This window comes from Nomascus leucogenys, chromosome 14 (assembly GCF_006542625.1).
Source record: "Nomascus leucogenys isolate Asia chromosome 14, Asia_NLE_v1, whole genome shotgun sequence".
Classification (NCBI taxonomy): Eukaryota; Metazoa; Chordata; class Mammalia; order Primates; family Hylobatidae; genus Nomascus; species Nomascus leucogenys.
The window spans coordinates 41,170,094-41,196,361 of record NC_044394.1 but is presented as its reverse complement, the minus strand read 5'-3'; the positions used below and the strand labels follow the sequence as shown (position 1 = coordinate 41,196,361).

The following is a 26,268-nucleotide window of genomic DNA, read 5'->3' as shown; positions in this document are numbered from 1 at the left end:
CATGTAGGAGATCTCAGGCAAGAGAACAAAGCAGGGGCACAGATGGAAGGCGGTTCTCTTTGAGATCCTGGTTCTGCGGGTAGTTTGCTTTTGAAGCCCAACTTCGAACTCTGAGAAGCACACCTGTATCTTTATCTACATTCTTTATTTTTCACTTTATCACATTTGACGTTTGCTATTTGCTACCAACATAGTCCTATCTAAACATTTTTTAGCAAAGCATCCCCTGCCTCCTGCCCCCACTTCTTTTCTGACCCTTGAGGTCAGAAATCCTGCACATTTTTCTTTTCAAATGGATATGTCCATGGGGCCCATTTTTGGCCTGTGAATACAGGACACGCATGTCCAAATGAAGAGCCTATTGGAGGTTTCTTAAAAATACCTTCATGGCCGGGCATGGTGGCTCACACCTGTAATCCCAGCACTTTGGGAGGCCGAGGCGGGCGGATCACGAGGTCAGGAGATCGAGACCATCCTGGCTAACACGGTGAAACCCCGTCTCTACTAAAAATACAAAAAATTAGCCGGGCGAGGTGGCGGGCGCCTGTAGTCCCAGCTATGTGGGAGGCTGAGGCAGGAGAATGGCGTGAACACCCGAGGGCAGAGCCCGCAGTGAGCCGCTGAGATCGTGCCACTGCACACCAGCCTGGGTGAAAGAGCAAGACTCCTTCTCTAAAAAAAAAAAAAAAAAAAAAAAACCTTCATGTGGCTGGGAACAGTGGCTCACACCTGTAATCCCAGCACTTTGGTAGGCCGAGGTGGGCGGATCACGAGGTCAGGAGATGGAGACTATCCTGGCTAACACGGTGAAACCCCATCTCTACTAAAAATACAAAAAATTAGCCGGGCGTGGTGGCGAGTGTCTGTAGTCCCAGCTACTCGAGAGGCTGAAGCAGGAGAATGGCGTGAACCCCGGAGGTAGAGCTTGCAGTGAGCTGAGATCACGCCACTGCACTCCAGTCTGGGCAGTAGAGCAAGACTCCGTCTCAAAAAAAACCCAACCAAACAAACAAACAAAAAACAAAAAACCTTCATGTGGCCAGGTGCAGTGGTTCACACCTGTAATCCCAGCACTTTGGGAGGCCGAAGTGGGCAGATCGCTTGAAGTTGGGAGTTTTGAGACCAGCCTAGCTAACATGGTGAAACCCCATCTCTACTAAAAATAAAAAAATTAGTCGGGCATGGTGGTGCAGGTCTGTAATCCCAGCTACTTGGGAGGCTGAGGCAGGAGAATCACTCGAACCGAGCACGCGGAGGTTGCAGTGGGCCGAGATCATGCCACTGCACTCCAGCCTGGGCAACACAGCAAGACTCTGTCTCAAAACAAAAAACAAAAAACAGGCCGGGCGCGGTGGCTCAGGCCTGTAATCTCAGCACTTTGAGAGGCCGAGACAGGCTGATCGCTTGAAGTCAGGAGTTTGAGACCAGCCTGGCCAACATGGTGAAACCCCATCTCTACTAAGATACAAAAATTAGCCGGGCATGGTGGTGCGTGCCTGTAAGTCTAGCTGCTTGGGAGGCTCAGGCAGGAGAATCACTTGCACTTGGGAGGCAGAGGTTGCAGTGAGCCAAGATTGTGCTACTGCACTCCAGCCTGGGTGATAGAGTAAGATTCCGTCTCAAAAAAAAAAAAAAAAAGTAAAGAAAAAAATAGACTGTAGAGAATCTTTCAGTGAGGTAAGGAATCATCTCCATCCTTTTTTGGGTGTATGTGCAAACTTGCTTAAGTTGCTGTCAACTTTTGAAAGCTCCAGATTTTCAGTGTCTAACACAACCACCTGGGCCAGATGTAAAAAAGGACAGGATGACGTAAGCATGCACAGTAGCAGAAGCAGAAACTCAAGGCCCTACATTTTGAGCGTGTGAGGAAGGAGGGTTCTCTCAGAATCCTGGAGCTGACTCTGTCACGATTCAAAGATCAGCTTGCAGGGACATGCAGTGGCAGTCGAGGTGGTGAGAGACCCCAAAAGCACATACCCTATACAACAGAACACACACTCAGGTGTGGGGCCTGCGTTTTCCATGATAGTTTCAAGCATATTGTTTATTAAATGGCTTCGTAAGACACTTCCTTGCGGGAAACCTGACAATCTGTTCCTTGTCACTTGGACAGCTTTAACAATCAGGTAGAAAAGAAAGCTCCCTTCGTCCATTTGAAGTAAGCTCGAGGTCAAACTAGCCTGACACTGGGAGCCCCCAAGAGAGCCTTGAAAACGTGGGCGATCCTGAGGCGGTGTGCAGAAGCGATTCTCTGCGAAGAGGGCCCTGAGCTGTCACCAGCTTCTCGCAGGCAAGGGACCCCCCAAAGGTGCAGAATCCCGCTTGTCACCGCCCCTCTAGGGATCCTGAGCGAGTAAACCCCGAGAGGCGTCCGAAGGCCGGTAGTTTGGCAGCGTGAACTCTGGTTTTCCAGGCGCGGGCAAAGACTGGAGTAGCAGTTGCTCCTTTGCTCTGGCAGGAATCTGGGGGTCTACCCTGCACAGATAATCCCGTCCTGCCTGCAGCTGGGGTTCAAGATCCGCTTCTCTGAAGTCCGCCTCCCAGCGGCGTGGAGCCCGGGGCGTGGTCGGCTCGAATCTGCTCCCCAGGCCCAGAACGGAGCCCGCAGCCCGTAACCCGCTGTGGCCGCAGCGGGTCGCGCCCTTCCTCCCGGCCTCAGGAGCGGCGGAGGATCTGCACAGCTGCGGGCGCCAAGCCCGGGCCGCACTCCTTTCCCCGGCGGAGGGAGCCGGCTGGCGCTGCGACCTTCAAGGCGCGCGGACGTCGCGGAGGGCAGCCAGTCGCGCGGGAGCGGGTAGCGCGCGTGATGGCGTTGGGCGCCGCCGCTAGGCGGGGAAGCGCGGGGCCGCGGCGGTGAGGGTTCTAGGGCGGCGGCAGCCGACGCCGCAGCAGCGCCCGAGCGGGGAGGGCCGAGGAGGCCGGACCTGCTGGGGATGGGGAGTACCGGGCCCCTCACTGCCTCAGAGCGCGTGTGCGGCTCTCGGCGCGCACAGTGACGGTGACGGCGCCCCTGGCCCGGCAGTGCCGAGGCCGCTTCGCCAGACAGCCCGCGGCCGGCGGCAGGCCGGGCAGGCCCTCGCTGACCCCGGCGCCGCGCGGCGGCTTCCCCCGTTTCCGCTCCGGTCTCTCGGCATGAGAGTCCGCCCGGGCACGGGGCTGCGGCTGCCCCAGACCCGCCGCCCGCTGGCGCGCTCCGGGCCCGCGGACCCGCGGTGCTGATACCTGCGCCGCACTGCACCGCCCGCCAGCCCGCTGTGTGCCCCGGGGACGCGGCCATGGAGGTGGTGGGCGACTTCGAGTACAGCAAGAGGGATCTCGTGGGACACGGGGCCTTCGCCGTGGTCTTCCGGGGGCGGCACCGCCAGGTGAGCGCCGGCCGGGACGAGGCCGGGCCCGGGGCGGCAGGCACGGGGCTAGGTGGTTCTGAAACTTGGCGCAGTCGCGAGCCGAGACCCCCGACTCGGCTAGCCGCCCGGGGATGCTATTGTGTACGCAGCCCGTCTCGCGGTTTGTGTTGGTCCTGTGAGGGTTGCTGTGAGGCCCAAGCCTCTGGCAGCGCTCCGCCTACCGACCGGCTGCCGCTGACCCTCCTGTGTGCCCGGGACCCACCCCGCAGGCCGCCCGCAGGAGCCTTTGCACCTAGGTTACCCTGGACCCAAAATAGACGGTACTGCACCGTGCAGGCTGGAAGCTTGGGCGTGAATGGACCTTTGGTTTTTTTCCCCCGTGCCCAGGGCTGGTCAGTTTTGAGGTTGATTATTACAGAACCAGCGGAAAATGGGCGGATGTCCCGTTAGCCTCAGGCTTTCTCAGCCTGGGAGGTGTCACCTTTCCCAGCACTGGTCCCCTGCACCCCCAAGAGCCCCCGCACCGTTTTCCTCCCCCCGGAGTCAGATAGACGAGCTCCGGGTGAGAAAGGTGGTTGGACAGTTCATTTTCAATCACCTTGAACATGAAATCATGTTTAAGCCTTTGCTGTTTCGCAAGTACAGTTACACGAGGTTTTAGAATCTAAAGAATTTGGAAAGGCATATCGGGAGTGGAAATAAAGGGTGTGGCAGTTCTGGTTGTTGCCAAGGGGCGTGTTAAAAGTGGGCTGACTTTGTTGCTTATTGGATAAAGTAATGCTACTTTTCTCATTTATTTATTTATTTATTTTTGAGACAGATTCTCGCTTTGTCGCCCAGGCTGGAGTGCCGTGGTGAGATCTCTGCTCATTGCAACCGCTGCCTCCTGGGCTCAAGCGATTCTCCTGCCTCAGCCTCCTGAGTAGCTGGGATTACAGGCGCCCGCCTAATTTTTTTTTGTATTTTTAATAGAGACAGGGTTTCGCCACGTTGGCCAGTGTGGTCTTGAACTCCTGACCTCAGGTGATCCGATCCGCCCGCCTCAGCCTCCCAAAGTGCTGGGATTACAGGTGTGAGCCACGGTGCCCGGCCTACTTTTCATTTATTAGGAAAATAATTTAGAACTCAAGCACGGTGTGATCCTTCCAAGCTAACAAATAACTTTTCAATTAACTGCATCACCTTCCAAGTTTATTTCTACATTTGTCCATAACTTTGAAGTGGTTGTGAACTGTTCTTTTTTCATTTAATGTTAGTTACTATGTGGACTTCATATTTGTTATTTTTAGTAGTTGTGTTGTAGGACCTTGGCATATTACACTATAATTTATGAAATCACTTTCCCATTATTGAAAATACAGGTTCTTTTCCATTTTTCCCCAATGCCGTACATTTATTTGCCAAAAACACCTTCGCGCTTGTAAATTTTTTTCTGTTATTTCTGTGGAATGGTATCTAGGAGTAACGCTGTTTTTCCTTTTCAGAAAACTGATTGGGAGGTAGCTATTAAAAGTATTAATAAAAAGAACTTGTCAAAATCACAGATACTGCTTGGAAAGGAAATTAAAATCTTAAAGGTATGTTACTTTATGTAATAGTATTCATATAAGGTTAAAACTTAATCTAAATGAATACATGCTGCCATCCTTTTCAATTTTGGTAGTTGGGTCCAAGTTTGAGAATTTTCAACTGTTGCTCTCCTTTTTGCGTGCTCACTTTTTTAAAGCATTGAGTACCCGGAAGCTATTTTTAAGAACCAAAGCTCAGAGGATTCTGTGAAGACAGAGTTTAGCTTCTCATCATTTCTCTTTTTCCTAGTGACTGTGTTGTTGTTTGAGAAAAGGGTCAGGCAGACCCATCTTGTACATTGTTTTTACCTCTCCTGTTGTCCCCTTTCATGTTACTACTAAGTTTTTTGGGGAGAGTAGGGGCGCTTGGGGTCTTTCTTTAAATTGAAGAAAGTTATATTCCTTGGAGGTGGCCTTTTTAGATCACTCACAACCAGTGTTATCTAAGTGGGATGGTTTGAGAAGATGGTTAAGTAAATTTGGAAAACCCCATTTGCTAAATACTTCTTGGAGAGTCACAAAGCCTGTGGCTCATTACAGAAAGTCTGAAAAATTCTACAATAAAGAAACTTGTTTCAAAGTACTTCACCTAGTGTTTTCCAAACTAATACAAGCGTGGAACCCTCATTTAACACCCGATTTCCTCAAAACTGCTTCCTGTGGAGAGCTCTTTTTTAAGAATTGTAGCTCTTTGAGCTAAAAATCATATTTTCTTTCAGTGAGATAATGTGCTTTTTGTTTGGTCAGGCACATTTCTTATTCTTTAATTGAATTTTTAGTCTATTAATAGAAGTATAATACTAGAAGTGTATGTGTATACTTTAATTTTATTTACATATTAAAATATGGTAAAATTATTAGAATACTTACATATTTTTCATTCTCAATTTTCTTAATAGGAACTTCAGCATGAAAATATTGTAGCACTCTATGATGTTCAGGTACCTTATTTTGAAAATTTTTAAAAATTAAACTAAAATTTTTTTTATTTCATACAGATTTAAGTGGCTCTTAATAGAAATAAAAATGACCTTAATTCTTGTTGAAAAGATACATAGCTTGAGTTATATGTTTCTGAATTAAGAAATTGTTTAAAACAGAACAGAGTAATAGGCTGAAAGAATATGCTGCATGAGTGAGTTTATTAACAATCGATCATATACTATAGGCGTAGCATGGTTTTAGGTGAAGTAGAGGAATATTGATACCAGATCTAGCATTCTCTGATGAATTTTGAAAGGACTATTAAAAATAGAGCTTTTTGTTTTTTTTTTTCTGACGGAGTCTCACTCTGTCTCTTGGGCTGCAGTGCAGTGGCTTGATCTCGGCTCACTGTAACCGCTACCTCCCGGGTTTAAGCAATTCCCCTGCCTCAGCCTCCCGAGTAGCTAGGACTACAGGTGTGCACCACCATGCCTGGCTAATTTTTTTTTTCCTGTATTTTTAGTAGAGATGGAGTTTCACCATGTTGGCCAGGCTTGTCTCGAACTCCTGACCTCAAGTCATCCTCCCACCTTGGCCTCCCAAAGTGCTGGGATTACAGGCATAAGCCACTGCGCCCCACCTTAAACAGAAGTTTTTTTTTTAAAAAAACTTTTTTTTATTTTGTAGAGATAAGTTCTCTCTATGTTGCTCAGGCTAGTCTTGAACTCCTGGGCTCAAGGGATCCTTCTGCCTCAGCCTCTCAAAGTGCTGGGATTACAGATGTGAGCCACCACACATGGCCTAAATAGAGCTTTTTCTTCTTATGAAAGCAATATTTGTAAATTGAAGAAATATTAGAAAATAAAATAAAAACAAGGACACTGCATATTCATCACCCAGTTATATCTATGATTATAGGTTATAGATATATTTGATATGCTATGGCATGCAGTAGAGTTGCATTTTATTTGGAATGGGAAGTAGGTTCTAAAGTCATCTACTAAGGCAAAATTTCCGTATAGTCAAAATTACTCTTGGAAATCCTTTTCAGATCTCAGCATTGGAGAAAATTGCTGTTTTCTGGGTGTAGCACCAGATGAAGTAGCTGGCTTATATTTAGGGCCATATTATGTTAAAAAATCCTTTAAATGCTAGAATCAGGCTGGGTGTGGTGGCTTGAGCCTGTAATTCTTGCTACTCAGGAGGCTGAGGCAGGAAGATCACTTGAGCACAGGAGTTCAAGGCTGCAGTGAGCTGTGAATCCTGCCACTGCAGTCCTGTGTGGACAACAGAGCAAGATCGTCTCTTAAAAAACAAAAACAAAAACTAGAATCACATGTAGCTAGTGTGATACCATGTGAGAGCTGTGGGGACCTGAGACTCCCAGAGGGAACAGCAGATTCTGGTTTTCTCTCCACTGTCACTCCAGGGCAGGTCAGCATGCATGATTTACATAATTTCTTTCTTTTGCTTAGTCTGAACAGTTGAATTCGGGTAAGGTAAATGTATATGTTATGTGATCCTATTACATATATATTTCTAGCTAAAACCTCTTCTGTATTCACTTGCATTACTCAAATTCATTCATTCGACAACCTTTTTTTTTTTTTTTTTTTTGGAGACAGTCTCACTCTGTCGCCCAGGCTGGAGTGAGGTGGTGTGAGCTTGGCTCACTGCAACCTTTGCCCCCCCCCCGGGTTAAAGCGATTCTTGTGCCTCAGTCTCCCAAGTAGCTGGGATTATAGGCGCCTGCCACCATGTCCAGCTAATTTTTGTATTTTTAGTAGAGCCAGGGTTTCACTATGTTGGCCATGCTGGTCTTAAACTCCTGACCTCAGGTGATCCTTCTGCCTCTGCCTCCCAAAGTGCTGGGATTACAGATGTAAGCTACCACTCCCGGCCTATTTTGCAAGTTTTTGAGTGACTGCTATGTGCCAGGCATTGTTCTAAGTGCTAGGCATCAGGCAATGAATAAAACAAAAGTCTTTGCTTTCAATATGTTTAGTTTTAGTGGGGTGAGACAAATGGACTGTTGTATATTTACTTTTTAAAAAATATTGTCATTTTTCAGCTGGGCACGGTGGCTCATACCTGTAATCTCAGGACTTTGGAAGGCCAAGGCAGGCGGGTCACCTGAGGTTGGGAGTTTGAGACCAGCCTAACCAACATGGAGAAACCCATTTCTACTAAAAATACAAAAATTAGCCAGGTGTGGTGGTGGGTGCCTGTAATCCCAGCTACTCAGGAGCCTGAGGCAGGAGAATTGCTTGAGCCCAGGAGGCGGAGGTTGCATTGAGCTGAGATTGCACCATTGCACTCCAGCCTGGGTAACAAGAGCGAAACTCCGTCTCAAAAAAAAAAAAAATTGTCATTTTTCATATAGTCATATAACACAAAGTAACTAAACTCATGTTGTAAGATGTTTAACTTTTTTTGCCTGGTTGCGATGGCTCACGCTTGTAATCCACACTTTGGGAGGCTGAGGCAAGTGGATCACCTGAGGTCAGGAGTTCAAGACCAGCCTGGCCAACATGGCAAAACTCTGTCTCTGCTAAAAATACAAAAATCAGCTGGGCGTGGTGGCGGGCACCTGTAATCCCAGTTACTCAGAAGGCTGAGGCAGGAGAATCACTTGAACCCAGGAGGTGGAGGTTGCAGTGAGCTGAGATCGCGCCACTGCACTCCAGCCTGGGTGACAGAGCCAGACTCCATCTCGGGGGAAAAAAAAAAAGAAAAAGGATGTTTAAGTTTTTCCTAACAGAAAAATGCTGTAAGAATTATGTATACCTTCTGAACATATTTTCGATTATTTAACTTCAATTTCTAGAATTGGAAAGACCAAGTCAAATAGCATTTGTTGGTCTTTGATTGTAGTGTTAAAGTTTTTGATTGTAGAGTATGATTGCTTTCCAAAAAATTTACAATTTAAATCTCCATCCATGGAATATGTGAATGCAGTGGGTATATTTTATTACCTGTTCAGATAGCTGTAATTCATTCGTTCATTTGAGAAATTCGAAGCAGCATGAAAAGGGGAGAAACCTTGCAAGTCAAAACTAAACTCATCTGTCAGTCCCTAGTTGAAATGTTGGTTCTCCTCCCTGCTGTTTGTATAGTTTCTCTTAGTCTCTGTAGATAGAGGGCACCAAGTGGTACAACTCAGTGCCTAGTACAAAGACTGTTAAATAAATGTTAACTCTTTAGTTTCCCAGTCTTGGAGAGATACAGAAAACCCTGGCAATTGCAGAGTAGGTTTTGTTTTGAAAGTATACTTAGATGATTTTCTTTTTTTTTTTTTTTTTTTTTTTTTTGAGACGGAAAGTCTCGTTCTGTCGGCCAGGCTGGAGTGCAGTGGCGCGATCTTGGCTCACTGCAAGCTTCGCCTCCTGGGTTCACACCATTCTCCTGCCTCAGCCTCCAGAGTAGCTGGGACTACAGGCGCCCGCCATCATACCCGGCTAATTTTTGTATTTTTAGTAGAGGCAGGGTTTCACCTTGTTAACCAGGATGGTCTCGATCTCCTGACCTCATGATCCGCCCACCTCGGCCTCCCAAAGTGCTGGGATAACAGGTGGGAACCACCGTGCCCGGCCCTGCTTAGATTATTTTCTATCAGAATGAAAAGTATTTTTTAGTACCAGCTTTGATTATAGAATGAGGTATCATTAGGGAGAACATACTAAAAAACGTGAATTGTTAAATCAGGAATTTCAGGGTAACTGCATTAAAATGTTGTATTATTTTGTACATGGTATACTATTAGAACTAATTTTTTTCTTTTTCTTTTTTTTTTTTTTTTTGAGAAGTCTCACTCTTGTCGCCCAGGGTGGAGTGCAATGGCACAATCTCAGCTCATTGCACCTCTGCCTCCTGAGTTCAAGGGATTCTCCTGCCTCAGCCTCCTGAATAGCTGGGATTAAGGTGGGAGCTGGATTGGCCAGGAATCGAACCTGGGTCTCCTGTGTAGGAGGCAAGAATTCTACCACCGAACCACCAATGCTTTGAAACGAATTTATAAAAACAAATTTAAGAAGTGTCAGGCTGAGCGCAGTGGCTCATGCCTGTAATACCAGCACTTTGGGAGGCTGAGGCAGGTGGATCACCTGAGGTCAGGAGTTTGAGACCAGCCTGACCAACAGGGAGAAACCCTGTCTCCACTAAAAATACAAAATTAGCCGGGCATTGTGGCACATGCCTGTAATCCCAGCTACTTGGGAGGCTGAGATAGGAGAATCTCTTGAACCAAAGAGGTGGAGGTTGCAGTGAGCCGAGATCGCCATTGCACTCCAGCCTGGGCAACAAGAGGGAAACTCCGTCTCAAAAAAAAAAAAAAAAAAAAAAAGTATTAATCAAACGTCTTAAGCACTTGGCTGTTAAATAAACAGAGTTTTGACCTAATACTTTATATTTGTTTTATTGATTCAAATTGTTCATCGGGGGTACACTATGTTTAGGAACTAATACAGTAACTATCAACTTGAAGTGAATGTCATTTTTACGGACCATTAGTTTCGGTTATCTGTCTGAAGTTTATAAATTGAGAACTTTTGACATTGTAAAAATCAGCTTTCAGTTTAGATGACACTTAAAAAGAAAAGCATTTTCCCTCTAATTCCAAAAGTAATATATGCCCACAGTTAAAATAATCAAATATTGTGCAAATGGTAAATTAGAAAAGAGATATCAATTCCCAGGGATAACCACTGTTTGGTATATTTGTTTTAGAATTTTCTAAATACATATATCAATCTATAACCATTTATACTTAGTTTTTAAAGCTTTTCATTTTGAGAGAATTAGTGTTTGTACAGAAATGCAACTTGTTTTATTAAGCTTAATGTATCTTAGATACCTTTTCATAATCAGTATAGTATTGTAGGGCTAAATGATAATTTACTTAAAACCCAATTATGAGCCAGGCATGGTGGCTCACACCATAAACTCAGTGCTTTGGGAAGCTGAAGCCGGAGGGTTGCCTGAAGCCAGAAGTTCAAGACCAACCTGTGCAACATAGTGAGACCCTGTTTCTACAAAAAATAAAGTTAGCCAGATGTGGTGGTGCATACCTGTAATCCCAGCTACTTGGGAGGCTAAAGTGGAAGGAAGGCTTGAGCCCAGGAACTTGAAGTTACAGTGAGCTGTGATTGCACCACTGGCCACTGTACTCCAGCTTGGGTGACAGAGAGTCCTGTAGCTTAAAAAACCACCGAACTATGGCTATTTCGAGTGTTTCCTATTTTTTCCCTATTGGAAACAGTACTGCAGAGAAAGATGTGTGCATATATCTTTGTGTGTTTTTATAGTGTTCCTGTAGAATAAATTCCTTAAAGTGGAATTGCTTAGTCAAAGATATTAGCTATCTTTTGAAAGATTATACTAGGCCGGAGGCGGTGGCTCACGCCTGTAATCCCAGCACTTTGGGAGGCCTAGGCAGGCGGATCACAAGGTCAAGAGATCGAGACCATCCTGGCTAACACAGTGAAACCCCATCTCTACTAAAAATACAAAAAATTAGCTGGGTGAGGTGGCGGGTGCCTGTAGTCCCAGCTACTCGGGAGGCTGAGGCAGGAGAATGGCATGAACCCCAGGGGGCGGAGCCTGCAGTGAGCTGAGATCGCGCCACTGCACTCCAGCCTGGGCGACAGCGAGACTGCGTCTCAAAAGAAAAAAGATTATACCAATTCTTTCTGTTACCCAGGCTGGAGTGCAATCAACACAATCTCGGCTCACTGCAACCTCTGCCTCCTGAGTTCAAGCGATTCTCTTGCCTCAGCCTCCCAAGCAGCTGGGATTACAGGTGCCTGCCACCACGCCTGGATAATTTTGTTTTTGTATTTTTAGTAGAGATGGAGCTTCACCTTGTTGCCCAGGCTGGTCTTGAACTTCTGACCTCAGGTGATCCACCTGCCTCAGCCTCCCAAAGTGCTGGGATTACAGGCCTGAGCCACTGCACCCAGCCTATACTAGTTATTTTTTTTTTTTTTTTTGAGACAGAGTCTTGCTCTGTTGCCCAGGCTGGAGTGCAGTGGTGCTATCTCGGCTCACTGCAAGCTCCGCCTCCTGGGTTCATGCCATTCTCCTGCCTCAGCCTCCCGAGGAGCTGGGACTACAGGTGCCCGCCACCACGCCCGGCTAATTTTTATGTATTTTTAGTAGAGACGGGGTTTCACTGTGTTAGCCAGGATGGTCTCGATCTCCTGACTTCATGATCCGCCTGCCTCGGCCTCCCAAAGTGCTGGGATTACAGGCGTGAGCCACCATGCCCGGCTATACTAGTTCTTTTTAACCAGTAGTGACTTTTTTTAAAAAAAATTTTTACAATCTCACACTAGGAAAATATCTTTTAAAAAATTTTTAGATGATATTTACTTAATTAGTAGAGATGAGGTCACTATGTTGCCCAGGCTGGTCTCAAACTCCTGGACTAAAGTGATCCTCCTGCCTTGGCTTCCTAAAGTGCTGGGATTATAGGCATGAGCCACCATGCCCAGCCTAATTTTTTTATTTATTTATTACTTTTCTTTCTTTTTTTTTTTTAAATTTTTTTTTTGAGATGGGGTCTCTCTCTGTTGCCCAGGCTGGAGCGCAGTGGCATGATCTTGGCTCACTGCAAGCTCTGCCTCCCGGGTTCACGCCATTCTCCTGCCTCAGCCTCCCGAGTAGCTGGGACTACAGGCACCCGCTACCACACCCGGCTAATTTTTTGTATTTTTAGTAGAGACGGGGTTTCACTGTGTTAGCCAGGATGGTCTCGATCTCTTGACCTTGTGATCCGCCTGCCTCGGCCTCCCAAAGTGCTGGGATTACAGGCGTGAGCCACCGTGCCCGGCCTTTTTTTATTTTTTTGAGATGGAGTTTCACTCTGTTGCCCAGGTTGGAGTGCAGTGGCACAATCTTGGCTCGCTGCAACCTCTGCCTCCTGGGCTCAAACAGTTCTCCTGCCTCAGCCTCCCAAGTAGCTGGGATTACAGGCACCCACCACCACACCTGGCTAATTTTTGTATTTTTAGTAGAAATGGGGTTTCACCATGTTGGCTAGGCTGGCCTCGAACTCGTGACCTCAAGTGATCCACCTGCCTCAGCCTCCCAAAGTTCTGGGATTACAGATGTGAGCCACTGCGCCCAGCTGGTATTTTTTTTTTCTTAAATCATTAGGGTATCAGTCATCTTTTTGCTGTATTTGTGTTTTTACATTTCTTCTGTGATGTTCCCATTGCTGTCCTGTGATGCATAGGTTGTGTTCATTTTTCTTACTGATTTATTTGTGACTAGTATTTCTTGAGCTAGTTAATGAGTTGTACAGGAGTATAGTGGTGAACAAAGTAGAAATGGTCCTTGTCATTGTGGAACTCTTACAGGATATTAGGGAAGATGACATTAAGCAAGTAGTTACTATTTCTTTTTTTTTTTTCTCTTTTTCGAGACAGGGTCTGGCTCTCTTGCCCAGGCTGGAGTGCAGTGGCATGATCACACCTCACTGCAGCCTCCACCTTCAGGGCTTAAGCCATCCTCCCACCTCAGCCTTCGAAGTATCTGGGACTACAGGCAGGCACCACCATGCCTGGCTAATTTTTCTATTTTTTGTAGAGATGGGGTTTCACCACGTTGCTCAGCCTGGTCTCAAACTTCTGAGCTTAAGTGACCTGCCCACCTTGGCTTCCCAAAGTGCTGGGATTATAGGCATGAGCCACCATACCCGGGCCAGTAGTTATATTTCCAAGTGTGCCAAGTGCTGTAAGGGAGAGCTGTTGGCGAGGTTTGGACAATATGGGGGCTAGGAAAATGGGACAAGGGAAGGCTTCCTGGGGAAATGATGTGTGTAGAGATTGAGGGATGGGTGGGAGAAGGCTAGGTGGGGGTTAATGGGAGAAAATAAAGTAAGTTTCCCAAGGAGATGAAGCCTTCTGTAAAGACCACTGACAGGAGAGATCACTGAGTTTAAGGAACTGGAAGAAGGCTAGTGTGTCTGGAGTACAGTAATGAGAGTGAGAGCATAGTGTTAGATGATACTGGAGAGGTTAGCAGGAGCCAGATCTGATCTTTATCTTAAGGACAGTACAAAGCTATTGAAGAATTTTAAAAGCAGGAGAGTGATACCGTTTTTGTTTTTCAAAAGATAAATCTCCTAGAGCACTCTGAGCATGAGATAAGTACTTTCACTTAGGAATACATAACTGTGATTGTCAGTGGCCTGGTTAAATATCTACCTCTTAGTAATTTTTAGTATCACAAGAAAAAAATGATTAATTTAATAGGTGGTGCTCATAAAACTGAGACATCTGACAAAAAATAGAATTGGAACACCATTCTCATCATTTTCCAAAATCATTTCCAAATGAATTAAAGGCTTAAATATATAAAGTAAACAATAACAGTCTCAGAATAATATTTAAATGACTATATAATCTAAGGGATGGAAAGACATTTTAAATCAAGATAGGAAACTCAGAAGCTGTAGTATCAGAAGCTGTAGTAGGGACATAAAAAACTTTTTTTTTTTTTTTTTTTTTTTTTTAAGACAGAGTCTCACTCTGTCACCCAGGCTGGAGTGCAATGCTGTGATCTTGGCCCACTGCAACCTCCACCTCCCAGGTTCAAGTGATTCTCCCTGCCTCAGCCTCCTGAGTAGCTGGGATTACAGGCACCCCACCGCCACGCCTGGCTAATTTCTATATATTTAGTAGAGACGAGGTTTTGCCATATTTGCCAGCCTAGTCTCGAACTCCTGACCTCAGGTGATCTGCCCGTCTTGGCCTCCCAAAGTGTCGGGATTACAGGTGTGAACCACAGTGCCTGGCTATAAAAATTTTTTTTATTTTTTTTGAGACGGAGTCTCGCTCTGTCGCCCAGGCTGGAGTGCAGTGGCGCAATCTCGGCTCACTGCAAGCTCCACCTCCCACGGAGGCGCCCGCCACCACGCCCGGCTAATTTTTTGTATTTTTAATAGAGACGGGGTTTCACCGTGGTCTCGATCTCCTGACCTCGTGATCCGCCCGCCTCGGCCTCCCAAAGTGCTGGGATTGGCTATAAAAAATTTTTAAAGCTTTTTTTTTTTTTTTTTTTGAGACGGAGTCTCACTTTGTCACCCAGGCTGGAGTGCAGTGGTGCAATCTCGGCTCACTGCAAGCTCCACCTCCTGGGTTCATGCTATTCTCCCATCTCAGCCTCCTGAGTAGCTGGGACTACAGGCGCCTACCACCATGCCCGGCTAATTTTGTTTTTGTATTTTTTAGTAGAGACGGGGTTTCACCGTCTCGATCTCCTGACCTTGTGATCTGCCCGCCTCGGCCACCCAAAGTGCTGGGATTACAGGCGTGAGCCACCGCACCCGGCCGTAAAACTCGTTTTATAGTAAATAATACAATGAACAAATTGACATATATAAAAAGGAACAAACGATACATGTCATAACATGTGAATTTCAAACTTTTTTTTTTTTTTTTTTGTGACGGAGTCTCGCCCTGTCCCCGAGGCTGGAGTGCAGTGGCGCGATCTCAGCTCACTGCAAGCTCCACCTCCCGGGTTCCTGCCATTCTCATGCCTTAGCCTCCCGAGTGGGACTACAGGCACCTGCCACCACGCCCGGCTAATTTTTTGTATTTTTAGTAGAGACAGGGTTTCACCGTGTTAGCCAGGATGGTCTCAATCTCCTGACCTCGTGATCTGCTTGCCTTGGCCTCCCAAAGTGCTGGAATTACAGGCATGAGCCACCGCGCCTGGCCTCAAACATTATTTTGAGAAAAAGAAGCATGCCATATACTGCTACAGTATAATTCTGTTTCTGTGAATTTTGGGAAGAGTCAGAAGTAAGCTAGGGTGATAGAAATCAGAACAGAGGTTGCCTCTTGGTCCCAGGGACTGATGGGAAAGAGGCATGAGATAACTTTTTGGGGTGATGGAATTGTTATGTATTTTGATTGGCAGGGTAGATATGTAGGTGTAAACATTTGTCACAACACATTGAACTGTACATTTATTTTTATTTTTAAATAGTTATTTAGAAATGGGGTCTTACTCTGTTACTCAGGCTGGAGTGCATTTCTTCTGTGGTGCCATCATATCTCACTGCAGCCTCTAACTCCTGGGCTCAAGCGATCTTCCTGCCTTTGCCTCCTGAGTAGCTGGGATTACAGGCCTGTGCCACCATGCTCAGTGTATACCGTTATTAAAAAGAAAGAGCTATTTATATCTGGGTAAGAAAGACTGATGATATCAATGGAGACAGAGGGCTGGACAGATTAGTGAGATGTTTAGGAGACAGAATTGGTAGGACTTGGGCACTTGGACTGTAGGAGGTTAACAAGAGGGAATCAGAGTTTATAGCTCTTTGTCATGTTTTGAGATATTTTTCCCATTTTGTTTGGTATTTTTGGGGGGGTCTTATTTTAGACTTTTTTTCCTTTTTTTTTTTTTGAGATGGAGTCTTGCTCTGTTGCCCAGGCTGGAGTGCAATGGTGCAGTCTCGGCTCACTACAGCCTCCACCTCTTGTGTTCGAGTGATTCTCCTGCCTTAGCTTCCCCAGTAGCTGGGATTACAGGCACCTGCTACCACACCCGGCTAATGTATTTTTAGTAGAGACAGGGTTTCACCATGCTAGCCAGGCTGGTCTCAAACTCCCGACCTCAGGTGATCTGCCCGCCTCAGCCTCCCAAAGTGCTGGGATTACAGGCATGAGCCACCTCACCTGGCCTAGCCTCTTTTTTTTTTTGAGATGGAGTCTTATTCTGTTGCCAAGTCTGGAGTACAGTGGTGCGATCTCAGCTCACTGCAACCTCTGCTTCCTGGGTTCAAGCGATTCTCCTGCCTCAGCCTCCTGAGTAGCTGGGATTACAGGCATCTGCCACCAAGCCCAGCTTATTTTTTGTATTTTTAGTAGAGATGGGGTTTCACCATCTTGGCCAGGCTGGTCTTGAACTCCTGACCTCGTGATCCACTCGCCTCTGCCTCCCAAAGTGCTGGGATTACAGGCGTAAGCCACCACGCCCCCACCTGCCTCTTTTTAATATATAGAAGTTCCTACATGGTAGAATTTATCCAACTTGTTATTTAATGACCCCAGGTTTCATATTACAGAATATTTCTTTACCCTGAGCTTATGAAAATGATTCCCCATGTTTTCATCTAGTACTTAGGGTTTCATTTTTTCATATTTATATTTTTGTTTTTTGTTTTTTTTTTTTGTTTTTTTTTTTTTTTTGAGACGGAGTCTTTCTGTGTCCCCCAGGCTGGAGTGCAGTGGCGCAATCTCGGCTCACTGCAAGCTCCGCCTCCCGGGTTCACGCCATTCTCCTGCCTCAGCCTCCCGAGTAGCTGGGACTACAGGCGCCCGCCAACACGCCCGGCTAATTTTTTGTATTTTTAATAGAGACGGGGTTTCACCGTGTTAGCCAGGATGGTCTCGATCTCCTGACCTCGTGATCCGCCAGCCTCGGCCTCCCAAAGTGCTGGGATTACAGGCTTGAGCCACCGCGCCCGGCCCATATTTATATTTTTGATCTCTGGAACTTAGTTATGTACAAAGGGATAATGTAGGGACTTAACTTATTTTCCAGAAAGCCCAACCAGCTATCCCAGACTCTTACCTATTTTTGAGGATATCTACAGAAGAAGTCTTCTGTAAGACTGTTAAAAAGAGTTAGGACTTAGGGAATTTGAAGAATTATAGCAAATCAGGGTCAGATTAGGTGAGAATCAATTTATAAATTTATACATCAGTATTATATATTCTGAATATTTATTTTTGCAACCTTTGGTGTAATTAGTATTAATGAGATACACATTGAAGGAGAGTTTTTCCACAAACCTATGTTGGGTTTGTGTTAGATCAGGAAGCTAGAAATGGCTTTCTTTTTGTGTGCCTTTTTTTTTTTTTTTTTTTTTTTTGAGATGGAGTCTCACTCTGTTGCCCAGGCTGGAGTGCAGTGGCACGATCTTGGCTCACTGCAAATTTCGTCTTCTAGGTTCAAGCAGTTCTCCTCCTTCAGCCTTCTGAGTAGCTGGGGTTACAGGCATGCACCACCACACCCAGCTAATTTTTGTATTTTTAGTAGGGATGGATTTCACCGTGTTGGCCAGGCTGGTCTCAAACTCCTGACCTCAGGTGATTCGCCCGCCTCGGCTTCCCAAAGTGATGGGATTACAGGTGTGAGCCATCGTGCCTGGCCAGAATTGGCTTTCATATATTGTATTTTGCATCTCTAAGTTTTGTAGAACTTGATTTGCTATGGTGTCAATCAATGTTCATGTCCCTCCAAAATTCATATGTTGAAATCCTATCCCTCAAGGTGATGGTATTAGAAAGTGGGGCCTCGGCTGGGTGCGGTGGCTTATGCCTGTAATACCAGCACTTCGGGAGGCTGAGGCGGGCGGATCATGAGGTCAGGAGATCGAGACCATCCTGGCTAACAAGGCATGGTGGCAGGCGCCTGTAGTCCCAGCTACTCGGGAGGCTGAGGCAGGAGAATGGCGTGAACCCGGGAGGTAGAGGTTGCAGTGAGCTGAGATTGTGCCACTGCACTCCTTCCTGGGCAATAGAGTGAGACTCTCTCAAAAAAAAAAAAAAAAAGAAGGTGGGGCCTCATTAGATCATGAGGGTGGAGCCTTCATGAATGAGATATTAGTGCCTTTATAAGAGACTCCAGAGGGAACTCCGTTGTTCCTTCAGCTGTGTAAGCTTATTGTGAGAAGATGGCTGTCTGAACCACAAGTGGGCCAGACACCAAATTTGCCTGTGCCTTGATGGACTTCCCAGCCTCCAGAATAGTGAGAAATACATTTCTATTTTCAACCCCTCCCCCCGTCTATGGTAGTTTGTTATGAAAATTTAGCAGCCTAAATGGACTAAGAAATGATCTAAGAGGAAGAGCCATAGATGTCAATAAGGAAACATGGGCTTAGAGTACTGTTATTAGCAAACTCAACTTAGGATCTTGAGCAAACCACTTTTTCCATGTTAACACCACCCTCTCACCAAAGTGTGAATGATATTCCAACCCTACTTAGTCATGCCTTGAGGCAGTCCAGTACCAGGTAACCCTAAGGGAAATAAGCCCAAGAATTGTAGGAATGTTTCTTTCCTCTTTTCCTGTGAGATAAACCATAGAAGTTGGCTGAGGGGTGGAGAATGAATTAAGAATATAGCAGAGAGATGTGAGGATTTGGGTTTTAGAAACCAGGAATTAGGCCAAGTGTGGTGGCTCATGCTTGTAATCCCAGCACTTTCGAAGGCCAAGCTGGGCAGATCGCTTGAGTCCAAGAGTTTGGGACCAGCCTGGACAACGTGGCAAAACCCCGTCTCTAGAAAAAATACATAAAAATTAGCTGGGCGTGGTGGTGCCCACCTGTGGTCCTAGCTAGTCGGGGGCGTTGAGGCAGGAGACTTGCTTGAACCTTGGAGATGGAGGTTACAGTGAGCCAACATGACACCATTGAATTTCAGCCTGGGTAATAGAGCGGGACCTTGTCTCAAAAAAAAAAAAAAAAAAAATTAAAAAAATTTTAAAAAGTGTCATTTAAAATAAAAAAGAAACCAGGAATTTTTCTTTGAAATGTCTGGCTTGCCATTTACTTTTCTGTTGCTTTGTATCATGCTGCCGTTTTCTCTACTTCTGCTTCTAGGCATCTGAATTTACTGGAGAGAACCACCTACTCATGTTATTTTGACTTCTAAAAATTGGGCGGGCACAGTGGCTCACGCCTGTAATCCCAGCACTTTGGGAGGCTGAGGTGGGCGGATCATGAGGTCAGGAGATCGAGACCATCCTGGCTAACATAGTGAAACCCCGTCTCTACTAAAAATACCAAAAAAAAAAAAAAATAGCCAGGTGTGGTGGCAGGCACCTGTAGTCCTAGCTACTTGGGAGACTGAGGCAGGAGAATGGCATGGACCCGGGAGGTGCAGCAGTGAGCTCAGATCACGCCACTGTACTCCAACCTGGGCCACAGAGCAAGACTCCGTCTCAAAAAAAAAAAAAAATTTATTGTTTTTTTAAATTACAAAAGTAAATGACCTTCAGTATAAAAACACTTCAAATAGTCTAGCAGTATATGAAGCAAAAAGGAGATGCCCTCTTCTTTTTTTTTTTTTTTTTTTTTTGAGATGGAGTCTCGCTCTGTCACCCAGGCTGGAGTGCAGTGGCCATCTCGGCTCACTGCAAGCTCCGCCTCCCGGGTTCACGCTATTCTCCTGCCTCAGCCTCCCGAGTAGCTGGGGCTGTAGGCACCCGCCACCATGCCCAGCTAACTTTTTGTATTTTTAGTAGAGATGGGGTTTCACAGTGTTAGCCAGGATGGTCTTGATCTCCTGACCTTGTGATCTGCCTGCCTTGGCCTCCCAAAGTGCTGGGATTACAGGCATGAGCCACTGCACCTGGTGCTTTTTTGTTTGTTTGTTTGAGATGGAGTCTTGCTCTGTCGCTCAAGCTGGAGTGCAGTGGCGTGATCTCAGCTCACTGCAACCTCTGCCTCCTGGGTTCAAGCGATTCTCCTGCCTCAGCCTCCCAAGCAGCTGGGACTACAGGTGTGTACCACGCTGCCCAGCTAATTTTTGTCTTTTTTTTTTTTTTGAGATGGACTCTCGTTCTGTTGCCGGGCTGGAATGCAGTGGCGCGATCTTGGCTTACTGCAATCTCTGTCTCCCGGGTTCAAGTGATTCTCCTGCCTCTCCCTCCTGAGTAGTTGGGACTATAGGCAGGTGCCACCATGCCCAGCTAATTTTTATATTTTGTAGTGGAGATGGGGTTTCACTGTATTGGCCAGGCTAGTCTCGAACTCCTGACGTCGAGGTCTCGAACTCCTGACGTCGTAATCCACCCACCTCAGCCTCCCAAAGTGCTGGGATTACAGTCGTGAACCACTGCACCCGGCCGAGTTGCCCTCTTCTTATACCTCTTTATTTCCTTTTTCCAGAAGAAAAAACTGTTTTGTGTCCTTCAAGACTTTTTTATTTTTATTATTTATTTATTTATTTTGTGATGGCGTCTCATTCTGTTGTCTAGGCTGGAGTGCAGTGGCACAATCACAGCTCACTGCAACCTCCACCTCCCAGGCTCAAGCGATTCTCATGCCTCAGCCTCTGGAGTAGCTGGGATTGCAGGCGTGCACCACCAAGCCCGGCTAATTTTTTTGTATTTTTAGTAGAGATGGGGTTTCACCATGTTGGCCAGGCTGGTCTTGAACTCCTGACCTCAGGTGATATGCCCACCTTGGCCTCCCAAAGTGCTGGGATTACAGGTGTGAGCCCCTGTGCCTGGCCTAATCTTTTTTCTTTTTGAGATGAATTCTCACTCTGTTGCCCAGGCTGGAGTGCAGTGGTACGATCTCGGCCCACTGCAACCTCTGTCTCCTGGGTTCAAGTGATTCTCCTACCTCAGCCTCCCAAGTAGCTGGGATTATAGGCACCCGCCACCACGCCCGGCTAATTTTTTTTTTTTTTGGTATTTTTATTAGAGACGGGGTTTCACCATGTTGGCCAAGCTGGTCTCGAACTCTTTAGCTCAGGTGATCCAACCGCCTCAGCCTCCCAAAGTTCTGGGATTACAGGCATGAGCCACTGTACCCGGCCATTTTTTAATTGTTAGTAGAGATGAGTTCTCCGTGTGTTACCTAGGCTAGTCTTGAACTCTTGGGCTCAAGTGATCCTCCCACCTTGGCCTTCCAAAGTGTTGGGATTGCAGGTGTTAGCCACTGGGCCCAGCCCAAAAGCTATATATCTAGATATAGATAGATCTAGATCGATCTAGACCTATCTGTATATATCTTTTTTTTTTTTTTTTTTTTTGAGACGGAGTCTCGCTCTGTCGCCCAGGCTGGAGTGCAGTGGCGCAATCTTGGCTCACTGCAAGCTCCGCCTCCTGGGTTCATGCCATTCTCCTGCCTCAGCCTCCCGAGTAGCTGGGACTATGGCGCCTGCCACCACGCCCGGCTAATTTTTTGTATTTTTGGTAGAGACGGCGTTTCACCGTTTTAGCCAGGATGATCTCGATCTCCTGACCTCGTGATCCACCCACCTTGGCCTCCCAAAGTGCTGGGATTACAGGTGTGAGCCACCGCGCCCGGCCCACCTATCTGTATATATCTTTTGAGACAGAATCTGGCTCTCTTGCCCAGGCTGGAGTGCAGTGGCATGATCTCGGCTCACTGCAAGCTCCGCCTCCCAGGTTCATGCCATTCTCCTGCCTCAGCCTCCCAAGTAGCTGGGACTACAGGTGCCTGCCACCACGCCCGGCTGATTTTTGTATTTTTAGTAGAGATGGGGTTTCACTGTATTAGCCAGGATGGTCTCGATCTCCTGACCTCGTGATCTGCCCGCCTCAGCCTCCCAAAGTGCTGGGATTACAGATGTGAGCCACCACACCTGGCCAAAAGCTATAGTTTGAATCACATTTGCACACTGGCTCAAGTTAAGCCACAGGGAAGTTCAGTCTAAAATTTAGTTATCGTTATAAAAATTGCCGTTAAGAGCCAGCTAATCAGTCTTTGAGTTACTTAATCAACAGCAGACCTGGAGCTATATGGATTTGAGAGACTTTTTAAGAGCCCTCAATTCATTTCCTCAACATTTTGGAACGTGTTGATAATGTGATAAAACATTTCCCTTTGCCACCGATTGCTGATAATGCGATTGCCCCAAATAAACATAAAAATCAGAAAAACAAAAAACCAGGCATCCTGCGTCATATATTCCAGAAATCAGATTGTGCATATAGTGTTGCTAGGGAGGATTATGCTGTTTTGCTGCTCCAAATCATAAACTTTTCAAAGTGAAACTTTCCCCAAGGACCAAAGAATCCTTCCTTTTTCCCCCTTGTAAATTTACCATGCTTTTTGTCCTAGATCTGTTGTTTTAGGTCAATCGTAACCAAAAGATGAATCTTTCTCTAGTTATTTCTGTAAACAAAATTTTACTTCTTGATGACTACGTTAGTGTTACGAAAACTTGATTTGGCTTTGTAGAGGAGATAATTACATCATTGTGTTGGGAATTTTAATTTCACTTTCTTTTTTTTTTTGGAGACGGAGTCTTGCTCTGTCACCCAGGCTGGAGTGCAGTGGTGCAATCTTGGCTCACTGCAAGCTCTGCCTCCCGGGTTCACGCCATTCTCCTGCCTCAGCCTCTCCGAGTAGCTGGGACTACAGGCGCCCGCCACCACACCTGGCTAATTTTTTTTGTATTTTTAGTAGAGACGGGGTTTCACCGTGGTCTCGATCTCCTGACCTCGTGATCCGCCCGCTTCGGCCTCCGAAAGTGCTGGGATTACAAGCGTGAGCCACCGCGCCCGGCCCTAATTTCACTTCTAAAAGATTTTGTGATTTCGTTTTACCAGTTTTAATAATGAACAAGTATGGTATTTTTAACTATCATTATCTTTAAATTTTGTGTTTAATTTTTCTCTAAATGATATTTAATATGTTTACTTTTCAGGAATTACCCAACTCTGTCTTTTTGGTGATGGAGGTAGGTAGTGTACAAACTTCTGTTTAATTTCAAATTTTTTTTTTTTTTTTAGATTCTAGCATAAATCTGCATATTTCAAATCCTTTTTGATTAATATGAACTTTAAAATTGGTAGTAGATTATTTGAATTTTTGTATTAATAAAGTTGATTCAGTGATCCAGATTCTACTCGAGGAATATAAAATCTTAAAAATTTTGAATCTATAATAATGTTTTTAGGCTATATTTACATGACATTATATACAAATGATTTTTTAATCACAATTGCGAATGGATTGAATTAATCTTGAATCACTGTCCTTGTTTTCATTACTTTCTCTTTTCTATGTCAGTATTGCAATGGTGGAGACCTCGCAGATTATTTGCAAGGTAACTGTGTGTGTGTGTGTCAGTGTTCAGTAAAGATAGTGCTGCAGCCTGTTTAATCCTAAGAGGTACTTTTGAAATACACTACCCATTTTCTGCTCTTATGTAGAAACATTCAATAAATATTTGTGTATTTGTTTGACTTGTGGTCACTTTGCAGACCTGTTGTTGTTTGTGGTTTTGTTCCTAAACTTTACTTGTATATAAGTAGTTACCTTTTTGTGTGTCTCTCTCTGACAGTGTTTGAGAGATGGTCCTATCCCCAGGAGAGGAGAAACCCGATAGAATTCCTCTCCTTCAAAAGGCTTGACTGAGTTTTAGTCTGTTTCGTTTCTTTCAAAATTAAAAAATTATAGTGGAAAAATATATCCAAGAATGTATTTATGTGAATATTTCTTGCAATTAAAAAAAGGCAACAAAAATTATAAGGCATTAAAGGTAACATTTAAATTATTTTGTGGTACAGAAGTAAGATTTTAATATTAGATGGTGCTTGAAATTCTGAACCCAAAATGCATACATGTAGGATATGAAGCATTCAGATCAAATTGTGTGCCTCCAGAGTATTTTCTTTTTCCTTTTTTTTTTTTTGGAGGGGGGAGATGAAGTCTCACTCTGTCGCCCAGGCTGCAGTGCAGTGGTGCATTCTCAGCTCACTGCAACCTCTGCCTCCTGGGTTCAAGTGATTCTCCTGCCTCAGCCTCCTGAGTAATTGGGATTACAGGTGCATGCCTCCATGCCCAGCTAATTTTTGTATTTTTAGTAGAGACAGGGTTTCACCGTGCTGATCAGGCTGGTCTTGAACTCCTGACCTCGTGATCTGCCCGCCTCGGCCTCCCAAAGTGCTGAGATTACAGGCCTGAGCCACCGCACCTGGCCAGTGAAGCCAGTACATACTCGTTCACCCCTTAAAAGATGCAAGGGGAATATGCAAAAAGACAGTAAAAGGTTAAAATATTCAACCTATAAATAGGTTACGGCGGCCGGGTGCGGTGGCTCACGCCTGTAATCCTAGCACTTTGTGAGGCTGAGGTGGGCGGATCACCTGAGGTGGGGAGTTCGAGACCAGCCTGATCAACATGGAGAAACCTCATCTCTACTAAGAATACAAAATTAGCTGGGTGGCACATGCCTGTAATCCCAGCTACTTGGGAGGCTGAGGCAGGAGAATCACTTGAACCCAGGAGGCGGAGGTTGCAGTGAGCTGAGATCATGCCATTGCACTCCAGCCTGGGCAACAAGATAGAAACTCCCATCTCAGAAAAAAAAAAAATAGATTATGGCAGTTGATGGTAAAAGCACTGTGGACAGTTTACAAAAGATAACATAGATATATAGAATAATATAGAATATTGCTAACATTCAGAAGCTGTGTGGAGAAAAGTGTAAAGAATACCAGTACGTGTACCCCCCACCACCATTACAAGGGAATTATAGGCTGGGCGTGCTGGCTCTAGCCTGTAATCCCAGCACTTTGGGAGGCCGAGGTGGGTGGATCACTTGAGGCCAGGAGTTCGAGACCATCCTGTCCAACATGGTGAAACTCTGTCTGTACTAAAAATACAAAATGTAGCTGGGCATGGTGATGCACTCCTGTAGTCCTAGCTGCTTGGGAGGCTGGGGCAGGAGAATCTCTTGGACCCATGTAGCGGAGGTTGCAGTGAGCTGAGGTCACACCATTTTACTCCAGCCTGGGCTACAGAGCAAGGCTCTGTCTCAAAAAAAAAAAAATTATAAATACAGTTGAAGCTCCCTGTAAGCCCTTCTGCAGCCCCATTCCTGTCCTTTCCCTAGAGGCAGCCATTGTCCTGAATTTGGTAGTTAAAAAAAAAAAACTGTCAATTTAGTAAACAGATTTCAAAATGTTAATCATAGATAGAATGCAGTGAGACAGACACTTTCATTCACTGCTGTTGGAAAGGAGTTGAAGCTGGAAAGCACCCTGCTCTGCCTTTCTTGACATCCTTAGCGTTCCTGATGAAGCACTTTTCTACCTGGCGTCAGACTGAGTGACACCAGCTTACAGCCCTCATTAGAGTATCAGTTGACACCACCCTCCTTAGAATATCAGTTTTTTCCTTTCTAGAGAACATGTTGTTAAAAAAAAAAAGAGAGAGAATATCAGTCTCATTAACAGAACTATTATTCACCCATAGAAGCACTATTAGAACAGTTTTGTTGAACTCTTGTGTTTGATATTCTAAAGCAATATTGTTAGGAGACTGAATAGTGAAGAGCTTAATAGCTTGAATGTTGGAGTCAGCCAGGCAAGCATGGTTCTAGCACTAGTGTTTACTTATACTGCTGTAGGATTTTGGTTTTTTAACTTCTCCCTGATCTTTCTCTGCCGCAGTCCTTAAGGGAATCCTTTGTGGTATGAAAGCACTTTAAAGACATATGAAAGAAATTCTGGTCCTTAGAGGAATTATTGAGAGCTGCACTGCCCAGTACAGTAGCCACTGACCACATTGCGCTGTTGAAGTGTGGCTAGTCAGAATCAAGATGTGCTGTAAGTGTAAAATGCACAACAGATTTTCAATACTTCATCTGAAGGAAAGAATGATTAAATCTCATTAATTTAAAAATATTTATTGCCGGGCGCGGTGG

The 26,268-nt window shown here is 45.4% G+C and overlaps 1 protein-coding gene and 1 non-coding gene across 3 annotated transcripts in view; one reads left to right on the top strand and one right to left on the bottom strand.

The window, feature by feature from the left end:
- The first annotated feature begins 2,778 nt into the window (after positions 1-2,778).
- Positions 2,779-26,268, top strand: part of ULK2 (unc-51 like autophagy activating kinase 2) — a 105,728-nt gene continuing 82,238 nt past the window's right edge. Inside the window, exons 1-5 of one of the 2 annotated variants that reach the window (XM_030827287.1) lie at positions 2,779-3,365; positions 4,832-4,924; positions 5,815-5,856; positions 23,263-23,295; positions 23,628-23,664. In XM_030827287.1, coding sequence (XP_030683147.1) covers positions 3,276-3,365; positions 4,832-4,924; positions 5,815-5,856; positions 23,263-23,295; positions 23,628-23,664 — 295 coding nt within the window. In that variant the 5' untranslated portion in view covers positions 2,779-3,275. The remainder of the gene's footprint in view (positions 3,366-4,831; positions 4,925-5,814; positions 5,857-23,262; positions 23,296-23,627; positions 23,665-26,268) is intronic. The other variant, XR_004033273.1, reaches the window with a different exon arrangement.
- Positions 9,769-9,839, bottom strand: TRNAR-CCU. The gene has a single exon. It is a non-coding gene; the product is annotated as a tRNA-Arg (tRNA).